The following is a 15254-nucleotide window of genomic DNA, read 5'->3' as shown; positions in this document are numbered from 1 at the left end:
TTGCGATTACTACGGGGTCTTCGAATAAGCAAACTGATATGATCTCTCAGTTGCCTTCGACAAACAAAAATCTTCGGATGGGCTTATGGTCCATTTAAAAATAAACTATCGACTCGATACAATGTTACAAAAAGAACATCGACGGCATGGGGTGTTAAAAAAGAGCATCATCATTGCAATACAAGGTTCTCTTTAAAATAAAAGAGTGATGCATTTACAGTAATTACAAAAGCACACTATGTGCAATGATAATCGAAAATCTCTGTCATGATGAGGTTCCTTGACCCGTCTGATTCTTCGAGTCCCTCTCAGTACCTGCCTCCATCCTAGAGATAACAATATAAGCACGATGCCCCTACGGGATAGTACTGATCAAGTTTTACATTGGCGTTAGCTATGGACTCTAAATCCAGGGTTGGATGACAAGCTAGCACAGAAGAAAACCCCAGTTCAACTCTAGCAAAAAGTTCTTTGCGTGCCAAGGATTGAATTCTGGCAGGATTCTTCAATCTAGTCATCAAAGCTGACAGAGTTTCGGGAGCTGGATCGAGAGGTGGTCTTCCACACCATGATCAAATGAGCATGATACTTGTCGAAGTAATAATGTACCTTCTCCACCCGGTACTCGAACTTTGCCATAATTATGGCTTTCGATCTATTCGACCATAGTGAGCACTTCGGGTGTGACATATCGGCCATTGCTGCAATCTTCTCTGTGAACTCGCGTGTTTTCCTCTGATTCATTGAAAGCAACGACTGTCGAAGGAAAGGCAAGTCAGGAGAAAGTTTTTTCTAAGAAAAATATAAGGAAACAAAAAGGCGCTGATTGCTTACAACTTAAGCTCTCAGTAGCTACACGCAGATGATCCAGAGCATATTGTTTGACTGCTGTGGCGAGCTCGCTTCTTCTTCTTCACCAATGCAGCCATGGCATGGAGCCCAACCATGTCTTTCTCCAATTGAGATATTTAATTGCGCAGTCGACGCACAAGTTTAGATTCATCGGCAGTTGCAAAGTTCGGCATCTGCATCAAGTTGTTTAATATGCATCCTCAGAAAATCAACAAGGAGAAATTATGAAATTCAGGAAACTCCCATTGGGAGCGATCAAAAAAAATTCATTCAAAGAAAGACTATGCTAAAAGTTGAGTGCTGGCAACAGCCAAAATAATTCGTTACAGAGCAAAAGGACAAGATAAATGCGTTCAAGTTACATTGCGCAGACGAGCTTGGAGTAGTCTCGGATGCAGATTTCATCTTTTCATCGTCAACTAGTTTGACGAGCTGGCTTGCGATATACATGCTGATTCATTGAAGGGTCCAAGATCGACATGAGAACCATCCGCGTCTGTTGGTAACTCTTTGAATAGTTGCTCCAATTCAGATTTAAAACCATGCCCCATCAGGAGCTCCAATGTAATATTTGCAGTGTCCACCAATATTTTAGTTCACGCTTAGAAGTAAATACGGTGCCAATTTTTTTACGTTCAATCCAAATGAGGTCAATGAGAGATTAGTTCTTGAAGCCAATGAATATGAGTCAGATGGACAATGTATTCCCCAAAAGGAAGTATGTATTCCCCCCTGTTCACATTTATCCTGTATTCTTTAACCTTAACTAAACCTAGAACGTAGGGTAAATAAAAATGAAGAGTATGCCAATAGCAAAACCACATAGGAATGGTGAAGGCAAGCATGTTTAGTTACGCAATGTGGTGGATAAAATTTTTGGTTTTGCATCGCGATTCATAGTTGCAGCCAATTTGCATCGCGATTCATAGTTGTGTTAGAATCGTGGATCAGCTAGTGTAGATCTAATGCCAATTTTTTTTTCCAGTTACAACTAAGGTTAGAACTACAAGGACCGAGGCACCACAAGTGAGTATACATATACTCTTCTACCATAATGATAAGTCACACTATTATTACTGAGATGGTAAATAGCAGGCCCTAAGGCAACAAGCATGAGCTCTTTGTTGGTAGAGATGCATACACATTGTGTTCATCTGAATCGCTAAATCCACTTTGTTTGCTCAGCCAATTGGAGCGGCACTGTATATCCTGGTCGACTTCAGTTATCTGATTCATCAGAGTCGGTCCTGTCGGGCTCAGCTTCTTCGCCATTTGCAGCAGGCTCTTGAGCTTCAGGCTCGGGTGCACGAGCTGGTGCAGCTTTCTTGGGATCACTGCCTTCACCAGCTCCTACTACACTCGCATTCTGGTCTACAAACAAGTTAAAGAACTTCATACTTAGATGGACTGGCATGAGGACGACGAGATGATATACTTTTTATGATGGTTCGACAAATGAATGCAATGCAGTCATGATAGCCAAGTAGCAGATTTCTACAAAACCTATGACTCATTGTTGAACTTTCAACTAAAGACATGCCAAGTTTCGAAGGTTAGGTTCCAAGACCTAATGGCATGCTTACGAGATTCACAACATTATCTTTAAGTTACAGGGCGAGCAGTTTTGTAAGTTGATGAGCCATTAGAAGTACAAATCTGCCAGCCAAACAGTACATAACTAAACAAAATTACTTTCCATTTTTTTCATTGTAATAGGGCAATGCATTTCACAAATCACACGGACAAAAAGGATACTGACAGATACTCCTTGCATAATACTTATAAGATCGTTCTCAACTCGGTTAACAAGATCTGCCTGCAAAAAGAGTGCACACAAGAATTAAGGCCCTGATTAACAGTGTACTTTCATCAACATGGGAAACAATACAGCTGAAGGGTAGCCAATTCATATACACTCAGGTCAGGTTCTCTGCGATAGCGTCGCCTGCGTGCATCCCTCATTGGAGGAGTAAGTCCATGCTTGTATTCAACTCCTTCTAGAGCAGGATCATCTTCTTGTCTTACCATTACCATCTGTATCAGTTCAATTTGATTATAAGGCCTAAAAATTAAGTAATGGTACACACAAATCATCAGCTTTACCTGACCGATGTCAGCAGTTTTAACTAAAAATGAATCATCATATGTCTTGTACGACTCCACAACGGCTGGGAGATCCAATAGAGATGCAGGGAAGCTCTGGTTGCCAATCATAAATGTGCCACTCCTTCCATCCTCTATAGGAGGAAAAATACCATCAATCCAGAAAGCAATAAGGATTAATAAAGTTCAGTTCCTAATATAACAATTATAGAGTAGTGCTTTAAGTTGTACTCTCAAAAAATCAAGAGAGACCACAGCGTTGTTCTATACTGGAAGAAAGTGAATAAACAGAATGAGCGCATAGAAAAATCTACATCGAAAGTTGGGCATGAATTAATTTATCAGCATCTGAAGTCGTATACTAAGAGCTTGACATGCCACCACGGTTCATGAAAAGGCCTAATCTCTTCAGATTCATATTAATGAACTCAAGTATCTTTTATTAGCAATACTGGCTGGTTTCATGATATTGTACAGATATACGGCAGGTTAAACATATCTGAGCCAAAAAAAATGCAATCTGGGCAGCTTGTGAATAGGGGAATATGAACACAGACATCAATTAAGTGAAATTTTCAAATCAAGTCAGTGTTGTCTGGTCGCTTTGGGTGTCTGCACATATTTTGTCCATCTAACAGTAATCGGGAGCCATTGACACCATATCTCGTCCGGCGTCCGCAGGCAGGGCAAAACCCAGAATTGAGCAACTGTTAAACTACGAAGACGCTGTAAAGTTTTATGCCACAGGGCTACTTGGAGCATCTATTAACCCGTGTGAGCAGGCAAACTGAAATGTACCGTATTAATGGCACGGTAGCAGCTGTGGAACCTGCTATCTACATATTGCAACCTCTTGTTTGCAAATGTAGGGCATGAATAGGCACACCGTCAATCATGGTTGCAATTTATCCATGTTTCAGTTGACCCTTCCGTGCACCTGCTCCCTTAGGTGCCGGAATTCTCGCCGGAGGTCTACGTGCAGGGCGCCGTCATGGACCTGCCGGAGGACGCCGACGCCGACTATGAGCCTATGGAGGAGGAGCCCGAGCTAACGGAAGAGGAGGCCCTGGCGCGCGCCATGGCCATCTCCGAGGCCGAGGAGCGCGCCCGATGGATTGGCCTCGAGGCGGCCATCCAGGCATCGCAGCAGGCGCTGCCGGAGGACCTCCCTCCTCCGCCTCACTTGACCGGTGTGTGGCCGCCACCGCCGAGGGGGGGCGTTGGGATGGCCTTAATGTTCCTTTTCAGCTGAAATTTCAGCAAGCTGTTTTATGCTTTTTTTTTATGATGATATATAACACTATGCTGCTTGTGGTAGTTTTTTTTTGACACTGGGAAACAACCTTTATTTTACTCAATATATAATAGTTAAGTCTGATACAAGTTTAGCAACAATAAAATGAGGAGGATCATCTATCCATCTAGCAGCTGCAACATTAGCATGCTTTGCTACCTCGTCTGCTACACCATTTAAATCTCTTGGATAGTATACAATGGTTGCTTTCACAAAATCTCTCGCTATTTTTTCGAGAACCTGCAGGAGAGCTGCGCGTCATTGTATTAAGTTTACAAGAGAAAACCATGGTCCAGTTTATGAAGGAAACCAGACCGAAAACCGAACAAATGGTGCCTTCCAGCTTACAACGCACACCCAAACTAGCACACTACAAGCACCCGCCTTGCCCAACCACAGGCCAATAAAGGCGCGACGGAGGGGCACAGGGTCTCGAAAGCGCATAACAACCATAGCAAGAAACCTAGAACGACACAAACTGTAACACCCCAACTTTTGCAACCTTGTTTAAGTGGCTAGAGTGCAAAAATCAGGGGGAACAAAAACTTTTTCTAAATGGTAAAGCAAGATGAATTGCCTTGATCTATTTGATAAGATGAATTGCCTTGATCTGCTTGCTAGAAGATTGTCTTAAGCTACCTCAAAGCAAAACCCTTCTAGTCTAGAGGTAAAACCAATTAGCAATCACTAACTAAAACCCTTGTGTGGCCAAGGAAAACTATTTTGCTTTCCACCCAGTACATAAAACCCTTTGTCACATTCACTTGGTGTCTTCTCTTGAGGACCTCAACACATCCAGATCATTCCTACACAACCAAGTCCCGACTAGTCCAAATTTGTGTTTGAATCCAACCTTTACACCTCTAACTCCAACCCTTCCACTTGTGGCATTGTGAGTGCACCTATCTAAAGTTCATCCTTGAGATGTATTTTAGCTCAACATGCGGTGGTATTCACGTGCTCGAACTACGGAAGAGCCAGCCATCTCGGAAAAAGCCACTCAGTAATCTTCACTGTGCCTGGCTTGCGCATTTCATCAAACAGCCTACAGGCATGCTGCCAGCGAATTCCCCAACAATTATCCGGCGCTGTTGCAAGGAAATCCTCCAAGAAATACTCATCTCTATGGCGCCTCAAATCCGCAGCCCTACTGTTGTTACAACAATTTCCCGTGGAAACAGAGAGTAGAATTCGCGGAGCGCAAAGGAGGGAGAGGGGGCACCTGAGAAGGAGAGGTCGAGGGCGGCGTCCTCGGGGTTGGAGGATGAGCCGGCGGCGGATTCGTTCATGAGACGCTCGATCTGCTCCGCCACGGATGGCGGCACCCGGAGGATGAACTGCTCCTCCATCAGGGCAATCCAAGCTCACTCCCAAGATTCCGACACAGGAAAAAAGCTCAGAGGATTGCTCGCCTCCTGTTCTGTTTATCCTGGAAGAGCTCCCTCTTCCGCCCTTTACCGACTCTTGGTTTTTTTTTTTTGACAATTTTACCGACTCTTGGTGGATGCACGACGCTGAGTAGTGGGCTAGCTTGACTGACAAGGCGGCCAGATGGTTATGGGCCTGGCCCACCAGCATGTGAGCTTCGCGGCGTAAACCGGGGCTCAAGTAGGCTGGATTTGGCCCAAAGCACACGAGTTTTGTGCCTCCATGGTTCGACGGTTCTTTTGAATTCTCTAAAAAAAAAACGACCCACGAAGGGAAATCGCAAACCTCATCCAGTCCATCATCGAAGAAGGCTCCCTGCTTCCTCGTCCAGGCTCGTAGGAAGATGTACCGTCGGTCGATTGCATCGCTCCCCCTGAGCCTTGATGAGAAATGCCGCCGAGATCCAAGGAAGACCACCGTGTACGGCCAGACACAGCTAGCAAACATCATGAAGAGAGCCTCACCATTGTCAAGTCGCTCGCCTCAGAGAAGAAGATGCACGGGAAGCCGAATGAGAAGTGCGCTACCAACTGCTTGCAACACCGCCCACTGGACACCTGCACACCACCACAAACCACCAGCGACCACATACCCCCATTTCTCGCCCAAGGTCGCGCCTTCAGCAAGGACAACAACACCACCAGCGCCACCGTGGCCCAATCAAAGATATGGGCTTTCACCCAGGGAGGTAGCGGAAGGGAGAGGGAAAAGACAAACCAAGATGGCACCCCCAAGGAGGAAGACGACACGAAGAGGCGTCGCCGCCGTCGAGACCGGCCAACCGATCTGGATTTCTCCCGCTCGTCGATCCCATCGCCAGCACCCCAGTCAGACCGAGAGCCAGACGCACCAGCCGTAGATCTAATGGAGTGGGGCGCATCTGGGAGAGGGAGGGCGGACGCTTCGGATCCGAGACCAACGACCATGAGGACCACCGGGCCAAGACCAGGACCCGCCGGCTCCGTGCCGCCCGCGCGGCCGCGAGGCCATCCCGCACCCACGAGCACCGCTCGCCGCCGAGCCGGTGTCGCCTCACCCGGTCAAGGTCGTCACCTCGCGTGCCGAAGACCTCTCGCGCGGGGAGTGGCGAAGTCCCTACCGCCACCGTCCCAGGCGAGCCGACGGGCTTTCCAGACGGCGATCATTGATGGCGGTGAGGAGGGAAGGGAGGGTGAAGAGGGTTGGCGGTGGGCTAGGGTTTGGGGCCTCGGGTGTCGCGCTCAGGAGAGCGACACGGGAGGCAGGGTTTTCCCTTGTTTCGACGGTTCAATTGGTCTCGATACAAACCGCTCATTCCCCCTCCTCACTCTCGACTCGCTACAGTATTTTGAGAGTCCTCTCTCTCTCACTGGGCCACTCCGATGTCCTCTCCGTCGGAATAGCCGGACGGAGTTGGGAAAGAGATGGCGCAGGAGTTGATAGGTGTAGATCTAGGGTTAGTGTTTGGTCCTATATGGCGTTTGGCGTTGATGCAGGAGGGAGGTGACGCATCTCTCGTAGCCATACCTGGCACTGCCTCAGCTTCTTCCTCTGTTGCATGGTGCTCCAGTGGTGCGGTGGTGGAGGGAGGCGGAGATCTCCATAAATAAGGTTGCTTCTGGTGGATTTGGTGGCCAAGACAGGAGCGGAAGTCTCCTCTCCCTTTTCATCATGGTGATGAGATTGGGGAAGAGATGCTGCTCTTCGTCAGCTGGCCGCTGCATCCGCAGCAGGGGAGCGCGAGAACTTCTCGTCGGAGGATCATCACGGCGCCGCTGTCGCCATCTTCCATGGCCGAAGGGCGGGCCCTCAAACCTCGAGTGACGGTGACGGTTCCTTCCGGCCATCGTCTCCAGTGTCTTCAACAACCTCAAGACGTTCTTGCCAGGTGCGAAGGCCCTCTCGGTATCGCCATAGTTGGCTCCCACCTTCATTCCCCAAGTGGTCTTGTCCCCGGCGGCGTGAAGGTTGACTACGACGAGCCCCGGCGTGGTGGAGTAGGAGCTAGACTTGATTGCTTTTCCTGTTATTCTTCTAAGGTCCTTAGTGCAAATTGAAGGGTCACCTTTTAATTTTCAGTTTTTGTAAAACCCTTTACGCAAAATGTACCTCCACCGCTTTAACCGAACTGAAGCTCTAGATTTTTCGGGACCTCCCCTGTTAAAAAACAAAATTGGTCTGGATACTCCAGAGTCGAGACTCCGGGAGCGATTCATGCCAACCGTGCGGGCACTTCAAGGTTACCGGCGTAGGACGATACGTACTACGTATTTGCGCAGTCCTACACTCCTACTCATTCAGTTCAGTCCTTTGGTATTTGTTATTATTATCTGAAAAAGAATCATCAGGTAGTAGTAGTAGTACGGTATATGTTTCAGAAAAGTACATCTATGGACTATAGTCTTCCTTAAGGCTGCTCATAGTGAAGAGTAACTTAGTCTAGTAACATATGTCATGTTACTATTCTAAGTTACTATCTCCATAGTGGATAGTAACTTAGATGTGGTTTCATGCAATGTGTCATTAATTATGTTGTAGACTCATATTGTAGTAGTAGCTAGTTACCACATCATTCTCTTTCTTCTTTTATTGTCATGTCATGTCACCAAAATGTCTTGAGATGTGTGATGTTACCACCTATGTTACCCCCACTATGAGCAGTCTAACTCTACGCGCCGCGATATTGATTTCTTATAGACTATCCGATCGTCAAAGTAGGGAGCACACCAACCATGTACCTAGGGCGTGAGCTAGATACATGGAATCTGTTACACCCCCGTCACTCGAGCTATCTTATCAAATCAAATGGATCAATTTGCAAACCTGCTAGGCAGGCATTCCGATTTTTAGGATGGGCTCGTCACACACATTTTCCTGCAAAATTTAGCAATCTCACAGCATCTCCGTTCTCAAATCGTGTCGGATCAAGTGTTTGGGGACGTTGTTGTTTACTTCCGTGTTTGGAGCGCGTCGGCTGCCCAGTCGCGCCTCCCAAATGAGGCCCTAACTTATTTTTCTGTTAGAGTATTTGAAAAATACAACCATTTTATTAAACATAGCATACAAATAAATATGTTTGCTAAAATTGTTTCCAAATTAAAATATAACAAACAATAGCATACAAAATAAATATAATAAGTCGGGCTAGATCAATGTGCCGCCGTATTTGCTGATAATCCTTTGACCCTCCACGGATGCTTAATGAGATCATGTTGAAATTGCTTGTGAACATTCCTATCACGGATCTCTGCGTACATGGTGAAGAATCAGCAAAATCTGCAGACACCTCGTAATCAACCTCCGCAAGAGGATCCTGACACTCATAGAGACCAACGTGTGTCCTGACCCGACTCTTGCGGTCATCCTCGATGATCATGTTGTGGATAATCACATAAGTCCGCATCACCTCCCACATTTGATCGTGAGACCAGCTTAGAAGCAGGGTACCGAACAATAGCAAATTGAGCTTGAAGCACACCAAATGCCCGTTCGACATCCTTCCAGGCAAGCCTCATATCACGAAGCAAAGTGGCAATTCTTCTGACCTCATGGCACCGAAATTATTTTGTCAAATGTTGCCCATTTTGGATATATATAGCCTTTGGTATATTGGTGGCCATTGATCTCATAGTTGCTTAGTGGAGCTTGACCTTACACTAGTTTGCTAAACACCGGAGACCGCTGCAACACGTTGATGTCATTGTGTAATCACACCATGCCAAAGAAAGAATGCCAGATCCATAGGTTATAATCTGCCACAGATTCAAGCACGACACTGCAATATTCATGACACAGTTTATATATACCTTTCCAACCAAACAGGCAGTTCTTCCATGACCAGTGCATACAATCGATGCTTGTCCTCCATCATTTCCACGATCATCTCGTTCTCGCTATCCATGTCTGAATCAAAACAAATGGCTAAAATTTATCCACGATAGAGGAGGCAACGAACAACGACATGTCGTACCTCCCAGACAAACCGTCGAACACCTTCTGTGCGCGGAGGAGGGGCGGATTTGCCGGCGCGTTCTGGGACGCGTTGCCAAAGCGACGGCGGCGAAAAGGACAACGAGGGAGCCAGTCGTCACGGTGGTGCCCGACTGAGAAAATATTGTGTGTCGAGACGACCGACAAACCGAGCGGCGGCGAATGGGTGGGAGGCGCGGGAGGGGAGGCGCGTGATGTCTACGCACGCTTCTATTCCTGTAGACAGTGTTGGGCCTCCAAGAGCAGAGGTTTGTAGAACAGCAGCAAGTTTTCCTTAAGTGAATCACCCAAGGTTTATCGAACTCGGGAGGTAGAGGTCAGAGATATCCTTCTCAAGCAACCCCGCAATTAAGATACAAGAAGTCTCTTGTGTCCCCAACACACCTAATACACTTGTCGGATGTATAGGTCCACTAGTTTGGCGAAGAGATAGTGAAATACAAGTATAATGGATGATTATAAGTAGTAATTGCAATCTGAAATAAAGATGACAGCAAGCAAACATGTAACGGAACTTGTTGGAAACGGTGTTTCAATGCTTAGAAACAAGGCCTAGGGATCATACTTTCACTAGTGGGCACTCTCAATATTGCAATCATAATTGAATATAAATAAGCACTTCATCATACTACTCTCCTGTTGGATAAAGAACTCAAATTCATTGGGCAAGTGTGCAAAAGCACACCTCAAAGGCGTATTCCCAAGTACTAATAAACACCCCACACCGTCACCGTGAGCATTCATAGGAGGTACTAACACACCACAATTCATAAGGGAGTTACACACGGCGCACACACTCGTCATCATTACACCGAGGTCACAGTAACTCCAAAGTTCACATAATAAAACACTTGAATAGCATATGACATCTAGATTGCAAAGCCTATGATCACATAGATGAACAAATAAGTACTACTCTTAAACACTCTCTTGTTGGATAACAAACACCATTCATTGTGTAGGGCTACAAGAGCACACCTCAAGCCGGAGTAAACAAGCTCCACAACATCCGGAGTTCATATTAAAGTAACCTCTAGAGTGCATAATAGACAAGAGTAACATCTACATATTCATATAGATCACACCATGGGAGAGAGAGATGAACCACATAGCTACCGGTAGAGCCCTCAGCCTCGGGGGAGAACTACTCCCTCCTCATCATGGGAGACAGCAGCGGCGATGAAGATGGCGGTGGTGTCGATGGAGATGGATTCCGGGGGAAATTCCCCGTCCCGGTGGCGTGCCGGAACAGAGACTTATGTCCCCCGAACTTGGCTTCGCGATGGCGGTGGCTGCGTAACTTTTCTCGTCTCGTGGCTTATCTTTTTAGGGTTTTTGCGACGGAGACAATATATAGGCGGAAGGGCAGCGTCGGAGGAGCTAGGGGGTGGCCCCCCATAGGCTGGCGCGCCCCCCTCTTGGCCGCGCCGCCATGTGGGGTGGGGCCCCTGTGGCTCCCCTCTCGGTCCCTCTCCGGATCTTTGGAAGCTTCCGTGAAATATAAGATCGTGGACATTAATTTCGTCCAATTCCGAGAATATTTCCTGTGTAAGATTTCTGAAACCAAAAACAGTAGAAAACGAGAACTGGCGCTTCGGCATCTTGTTAATAGGTTAGTTTCGGAAAATGCATAATAATGATATAAAGTGTGTATAAAACATGTGAGTATTGTCATAAAAGTAGCATGGAACATAAGAAATTATAGATACGTTTGAGACGTATCAAGCATCACCAAGCTTAGTTCCTACTCGCCCTCGAGTAGGTAGACGATAACAAGGATAATTTCGAAGTGACATGCTATCATAATCTTGATCAATACTATTGTAAAGCATATGAAGTGAATGAAGTGATTCGAAGCAATGGTAAAGACAATGACTAAAAAACTCGAATCATATAGCAAAGACTTTTCATGAATAGTACTTTGAAGACAAGCATCAATAAGACTTGCATAGGAGTTAACTCATAAAGCAATAGATTCAAAGTAAAAGGCATTGAAGCAACACAAAGGATGATTAAGTTTCAGCAATTGCTTTCAACTTGTAACATGTATATCTCATGGATAGTTGTCAACATAAAGAAATATAACAAGTGCAATAAGTAAACATGTAAGAATCAATGCACACAGATTGACACAAGTGTTTGCTTCTAAGATAGAAAGAAGTAGGTAAACTGACTCAACATAAAGTAAAATAAAGGCCCTTCACAGAGGGAAGCATGGATTAATATTTTTGTGCTAGAGCTTTTATTTTGAAAACATAGAAACAATTTTGTCAACGGTAGTAATACTTCATATGTGTTATGCATAAGACATCCTATAAGTTGCAAGCCTCATGCATAGAATACCAATAGTGCTCGCACCTTGTCCTAATTAGTTTGGATTTACATGGATTATCATTGCATAACATATGTTTCAACCAAGTGTCACAAAGGGGTACCTCTATGCCGCTCGTACAAAGGTCCAAGGAGATAGATCGCATTTGATTTCTCGTTTTTGATAGATCTCAACTAAGGACATCCATACCGGGACAACATAGAAAACGGATAATGGACTCCCCTTTAATGCATAAGCATTCAACAACAGATAATATTCTCACAAGAGATTGAGGATTAGTGTCCAAACTGAAACTTCCACCATGATTCATGGCTTTAGTTAGCGGCCCAATGTTCTTCTCTAACAATATGCATACTCAAACCATTTAATCATGATAAATCACCCTTACTTCAGACAAGACGAGCATGCATAGCAACTCACATGATATTCAACAAAGGTGTAAAAAGTTGATGGCGTCCCCGTAAACATGGTTACCGCTCAACAAGCAACTTATAAGAAATAAGATACATATCAACATATTCAATACCACAATAGTTTTTAAGGCTATTTTTCATGAGCTATATATTGCAAACACAAAGAATGAAATTTTAAAGGTAGCACTCAAGTAATTTACTTTGGAATGGCAGAGAAATACCACATAGTAGGTAGGTATGATGGACACAAATGGCATAGGTTTTTGGCTCAAGGTTTTGGATGCACGAGAAGAGTTCCCTCTCGGTACAAGGCTTTGGCTAGCAAGGTTGTTTGAAGCAAACACAAGTATGAACCGGTACAGCAAAACTTACATAAGAACATATTGCAAGCATTATAAGACTCTACACTGTCTTCCTTGTTGTTCAAACACTTTACGAGAAAATATCTAGACTCTAGAGAGACCAATCATGCAAACCAAATTTCAACAAGCTCTATGGTAGTTCTTCATTAATAGGTGCAAAGTACATGATGCAAGAGCTTAAACATGATCTATTTGAGCACAACAATTGCCAAGTATCAAATTATTCAAGACCATATACCAATTACTACATGAAGCATTTCCTGTTTCCAACCAAATAGCAATTAACGAAGCGGTTTTCAACTCCGCCATGAACATTAAAAGTAAAAGCGAAGAACACTAGTGTTTATATGAGAAAGCGGAGCGTTTCTCTCTCCCACACAAGCATGAATTTATTCAGAGAATGAAAATAACAAAACAAAAATAAAAGCACACAGTACGCTCCAAGTAAAGTACATAAGATGTGATTGAATAAAAATATAGTTTCACTAGAGGTGACCCGATAAGTTGTCGATGAAGAAGGGGATGCCCAAGCTTAGATGCTTGAGTCTTCTTGAAATATGCAGGGATGAACCACGGGGCATCCCCAAGTTTAGACTTTTCACTCTTCTTGATCATATTGTATCATCCTCCTCTCTTGACCCTTGAAAACTTCCTTCACACCAAACTCAAAACAAACTCATTAGAGGGTTAGTGCATAATTGAAAATTCATATATTCAGAGGTGACATAATCATTCTTAACACTTATGGACATTGCACAAATCTACTGAAAGTTAATGGAACAAAGAAATCCATCAAGCATAGCAAAACAGGCAATGCGAAAATAAAAGGCAGAATCTATCAAAACAGAACAGTCCATAAAGACGAATTTTTCTGGGGCACTTAACTTGCTCAGATGAAAAAGCTCAAATTGAATGAAAGTTGCGTACATATCTGAGGATCACGCACGTAAATTGGCAGATTTTTATGAGTTACCTAGAGACGGGGCTGCTAAATTTCGTGACAGCAAGAAATCTGTTTCTGCGCAGTAATCCAAATCTAGTATCAACCCTACTATCAAAGACTTTACTTGGCACAATGATACGTCTCCAACGTATCGATAATTTCTTGTGTTCCATACCACATTATTGATGTTATCTACATGTTTTATGCACACTTTATGTCATATTCGTGCATTTTCTGGAACTAACCTATTAACAAGATGCCGAAGTGCCGATTCTTGTTTTCTGCTGTTTTTGGTTTCGAAATCCTAGTAAAGAAATATTCTCGGAATTGGACGAAATAAAAGCCCAGAGGCCTATTTTCTCACGAAGCTTCCGAAGTCCGAAGGAGAGACGAAGAGGGGCCACGGGGCGCCAAACCCTAGGGCGGCGCGGCCCCACCCCGGCCGCGCCGGCCCGTGGTTTGGGCCCCTGTGCCGCCTCTTGACCTGCCCTTCCGCCTACAAATAGCCTCCGTGACGAAACCCCCGCACCGAGAGCCACGATACGGAAAACATTGCCGAGACGCCGTCGCCGCCGATCCCATCTCGGGGGATCTCGGAGATCGCCTCCGGCACCCTGCCGGAGAGGGGAATCATCTCCCGGAGGACTCTACACCGCCATGGTCGCCTCCGGAGTGATGAGTGAGTAGTCTACCCCTGGACTATGGGTCCATAGCGGTAGCTAGATGGTTGTCTTCTCCCCATTGTGCTATCATTGTCGGATCTTGTGAGCTGCCTATCATGATCAAGATCATCTATATGTAATTCTATATGTTGCGTTTGTTGGGATCCGATGAATAGAGAATACTTGTTATGTTGATTATCAAAGTTATGCTTATGTGTTGTTTATGATCTTGCATGCTCTCCGTTATTAGTAGATGCTCCGGCCAAGTAGATGCTTTTAACTCCAAGAGGAAGTACTTATGCTCGATAGTGGGTTCATGCCCGCATTGACACTCGGGACGATGATGAGAAAGTTCTAAGGTTGTGTTGTGCTTGTTGCCACTAGGGATAAAACATTGATGCTATGTCTAAGGATGTAGTTGTTGATTACATTACGCACCATACTTAATGCAATTGTCTCGTTGTTTTGCAACTTAATACCTGGAGGGGTTCGGATGATAACCTCGAAGGTGGACTTTTTAGGCATAGATGCGGTTGGATGGCGGTCTATGTACTTTGTCGTAATGCCCAATTAAATCTCACTATACTCATCATGATATGTATGTGCATTGTCATGCTCTCTTTATTTGTCAATTGCCCAACCGTAATTTGTTCACCCAACATGCTTGTTCGTCTTATGGGAGAGACACCTCTAGTGAACCGTGGACCCCGGTCCAATTCTCTTTACTCGAAATACAATCTACTTGCAATACTTGTTTCTACTGTTTTCTCTCGCAAACAATCATCTTCCACACAATACGGTTAATCCTTTGTTACAGCAAGCCGGTGAGATTGACAACCTCACCGTTTCGTTGGGGCAAAGTAGCTTGGTTGTGTTGTGCGGGTTCCACGTTGGCG

The 15254-nt window shown here is 44.9% G+C and overlaps 1 protein-coding gene across 1 annotated transcript; it reads right to left on the bottom strand.

The window, feature by feature from the left end:
* Positions 1-1904: 1904 nt before the first annotated feature.
* Positions 1905-5671, bottom strand: LOC124665115 (transcription initiation factor TFIID subunit 7-like). The gene is made up of 5 exons (XM_047202515.1): positions 5472-5671; positions 2956-3089; positions 2767-2886; positions 2608-2668; positions 1905-2223 (listed from the first exon to the last, which is right to left on the bottom strand). The coding sequence occupies exons 1-5, from the start codon at positions 5596-5598 to the stop codon at positions 2072-2074; spliced, it is 594 nt and encodes a 197-aa protein (XP_047058471.1). The 5' UTR covers positions 5599-5671; the 3' UTR covers positions 1905-2071.
* Positions 5672-15254: the final 9583 nt, after the last annotated feature.

The sequence above is a fragment of the Lolium rigidum genome, chromosome 6, assembly GCF_022539505.1.
Source record: "Lolium rigidum isolate FL_2022 chromosome 6, APGP_CSIRO_Lrig_0.1, whole genome shotgun sequence".
Classification (NCBI taxonomy): domain Eukaryota; kingdom Viridiplantae; phylum Streptophyta; class Magnoliopsida; order Poales; family Poaceae; genus Lolium; species Lolium rigidum.
Note: the sequence above shows the minus strand (reverse complement) of the source record. Positions and strands in the feature narration are given on the sequence as shown.

Excerpts from the sequence above, each read along its gene's own strand:
- LOC124665115 (XM_047202515.1), bottom strand. The coding sequence starts at position 5,598 with ATGGAGGAGCAGTTCATCCTCCGGGTGCCGCCATCCGTGGCGGAGCAG. Across the intron at positions 3,090-5,471 it reads CCTCGACCTCTCCTTCTCAG|AGGATGGAAGGAGTGGCACA; the intron begins GTGCCCCCTCTC and ends TTCCTCCTATAG. Across the intron at positions 2,224-2,607 it reads TATGCAAGGAGTATCTGTCA|ACCAGAATGCGAGTGTAGTA; the intron begins GTATCCTTTTTG and ends ACTTGTTTGTAG.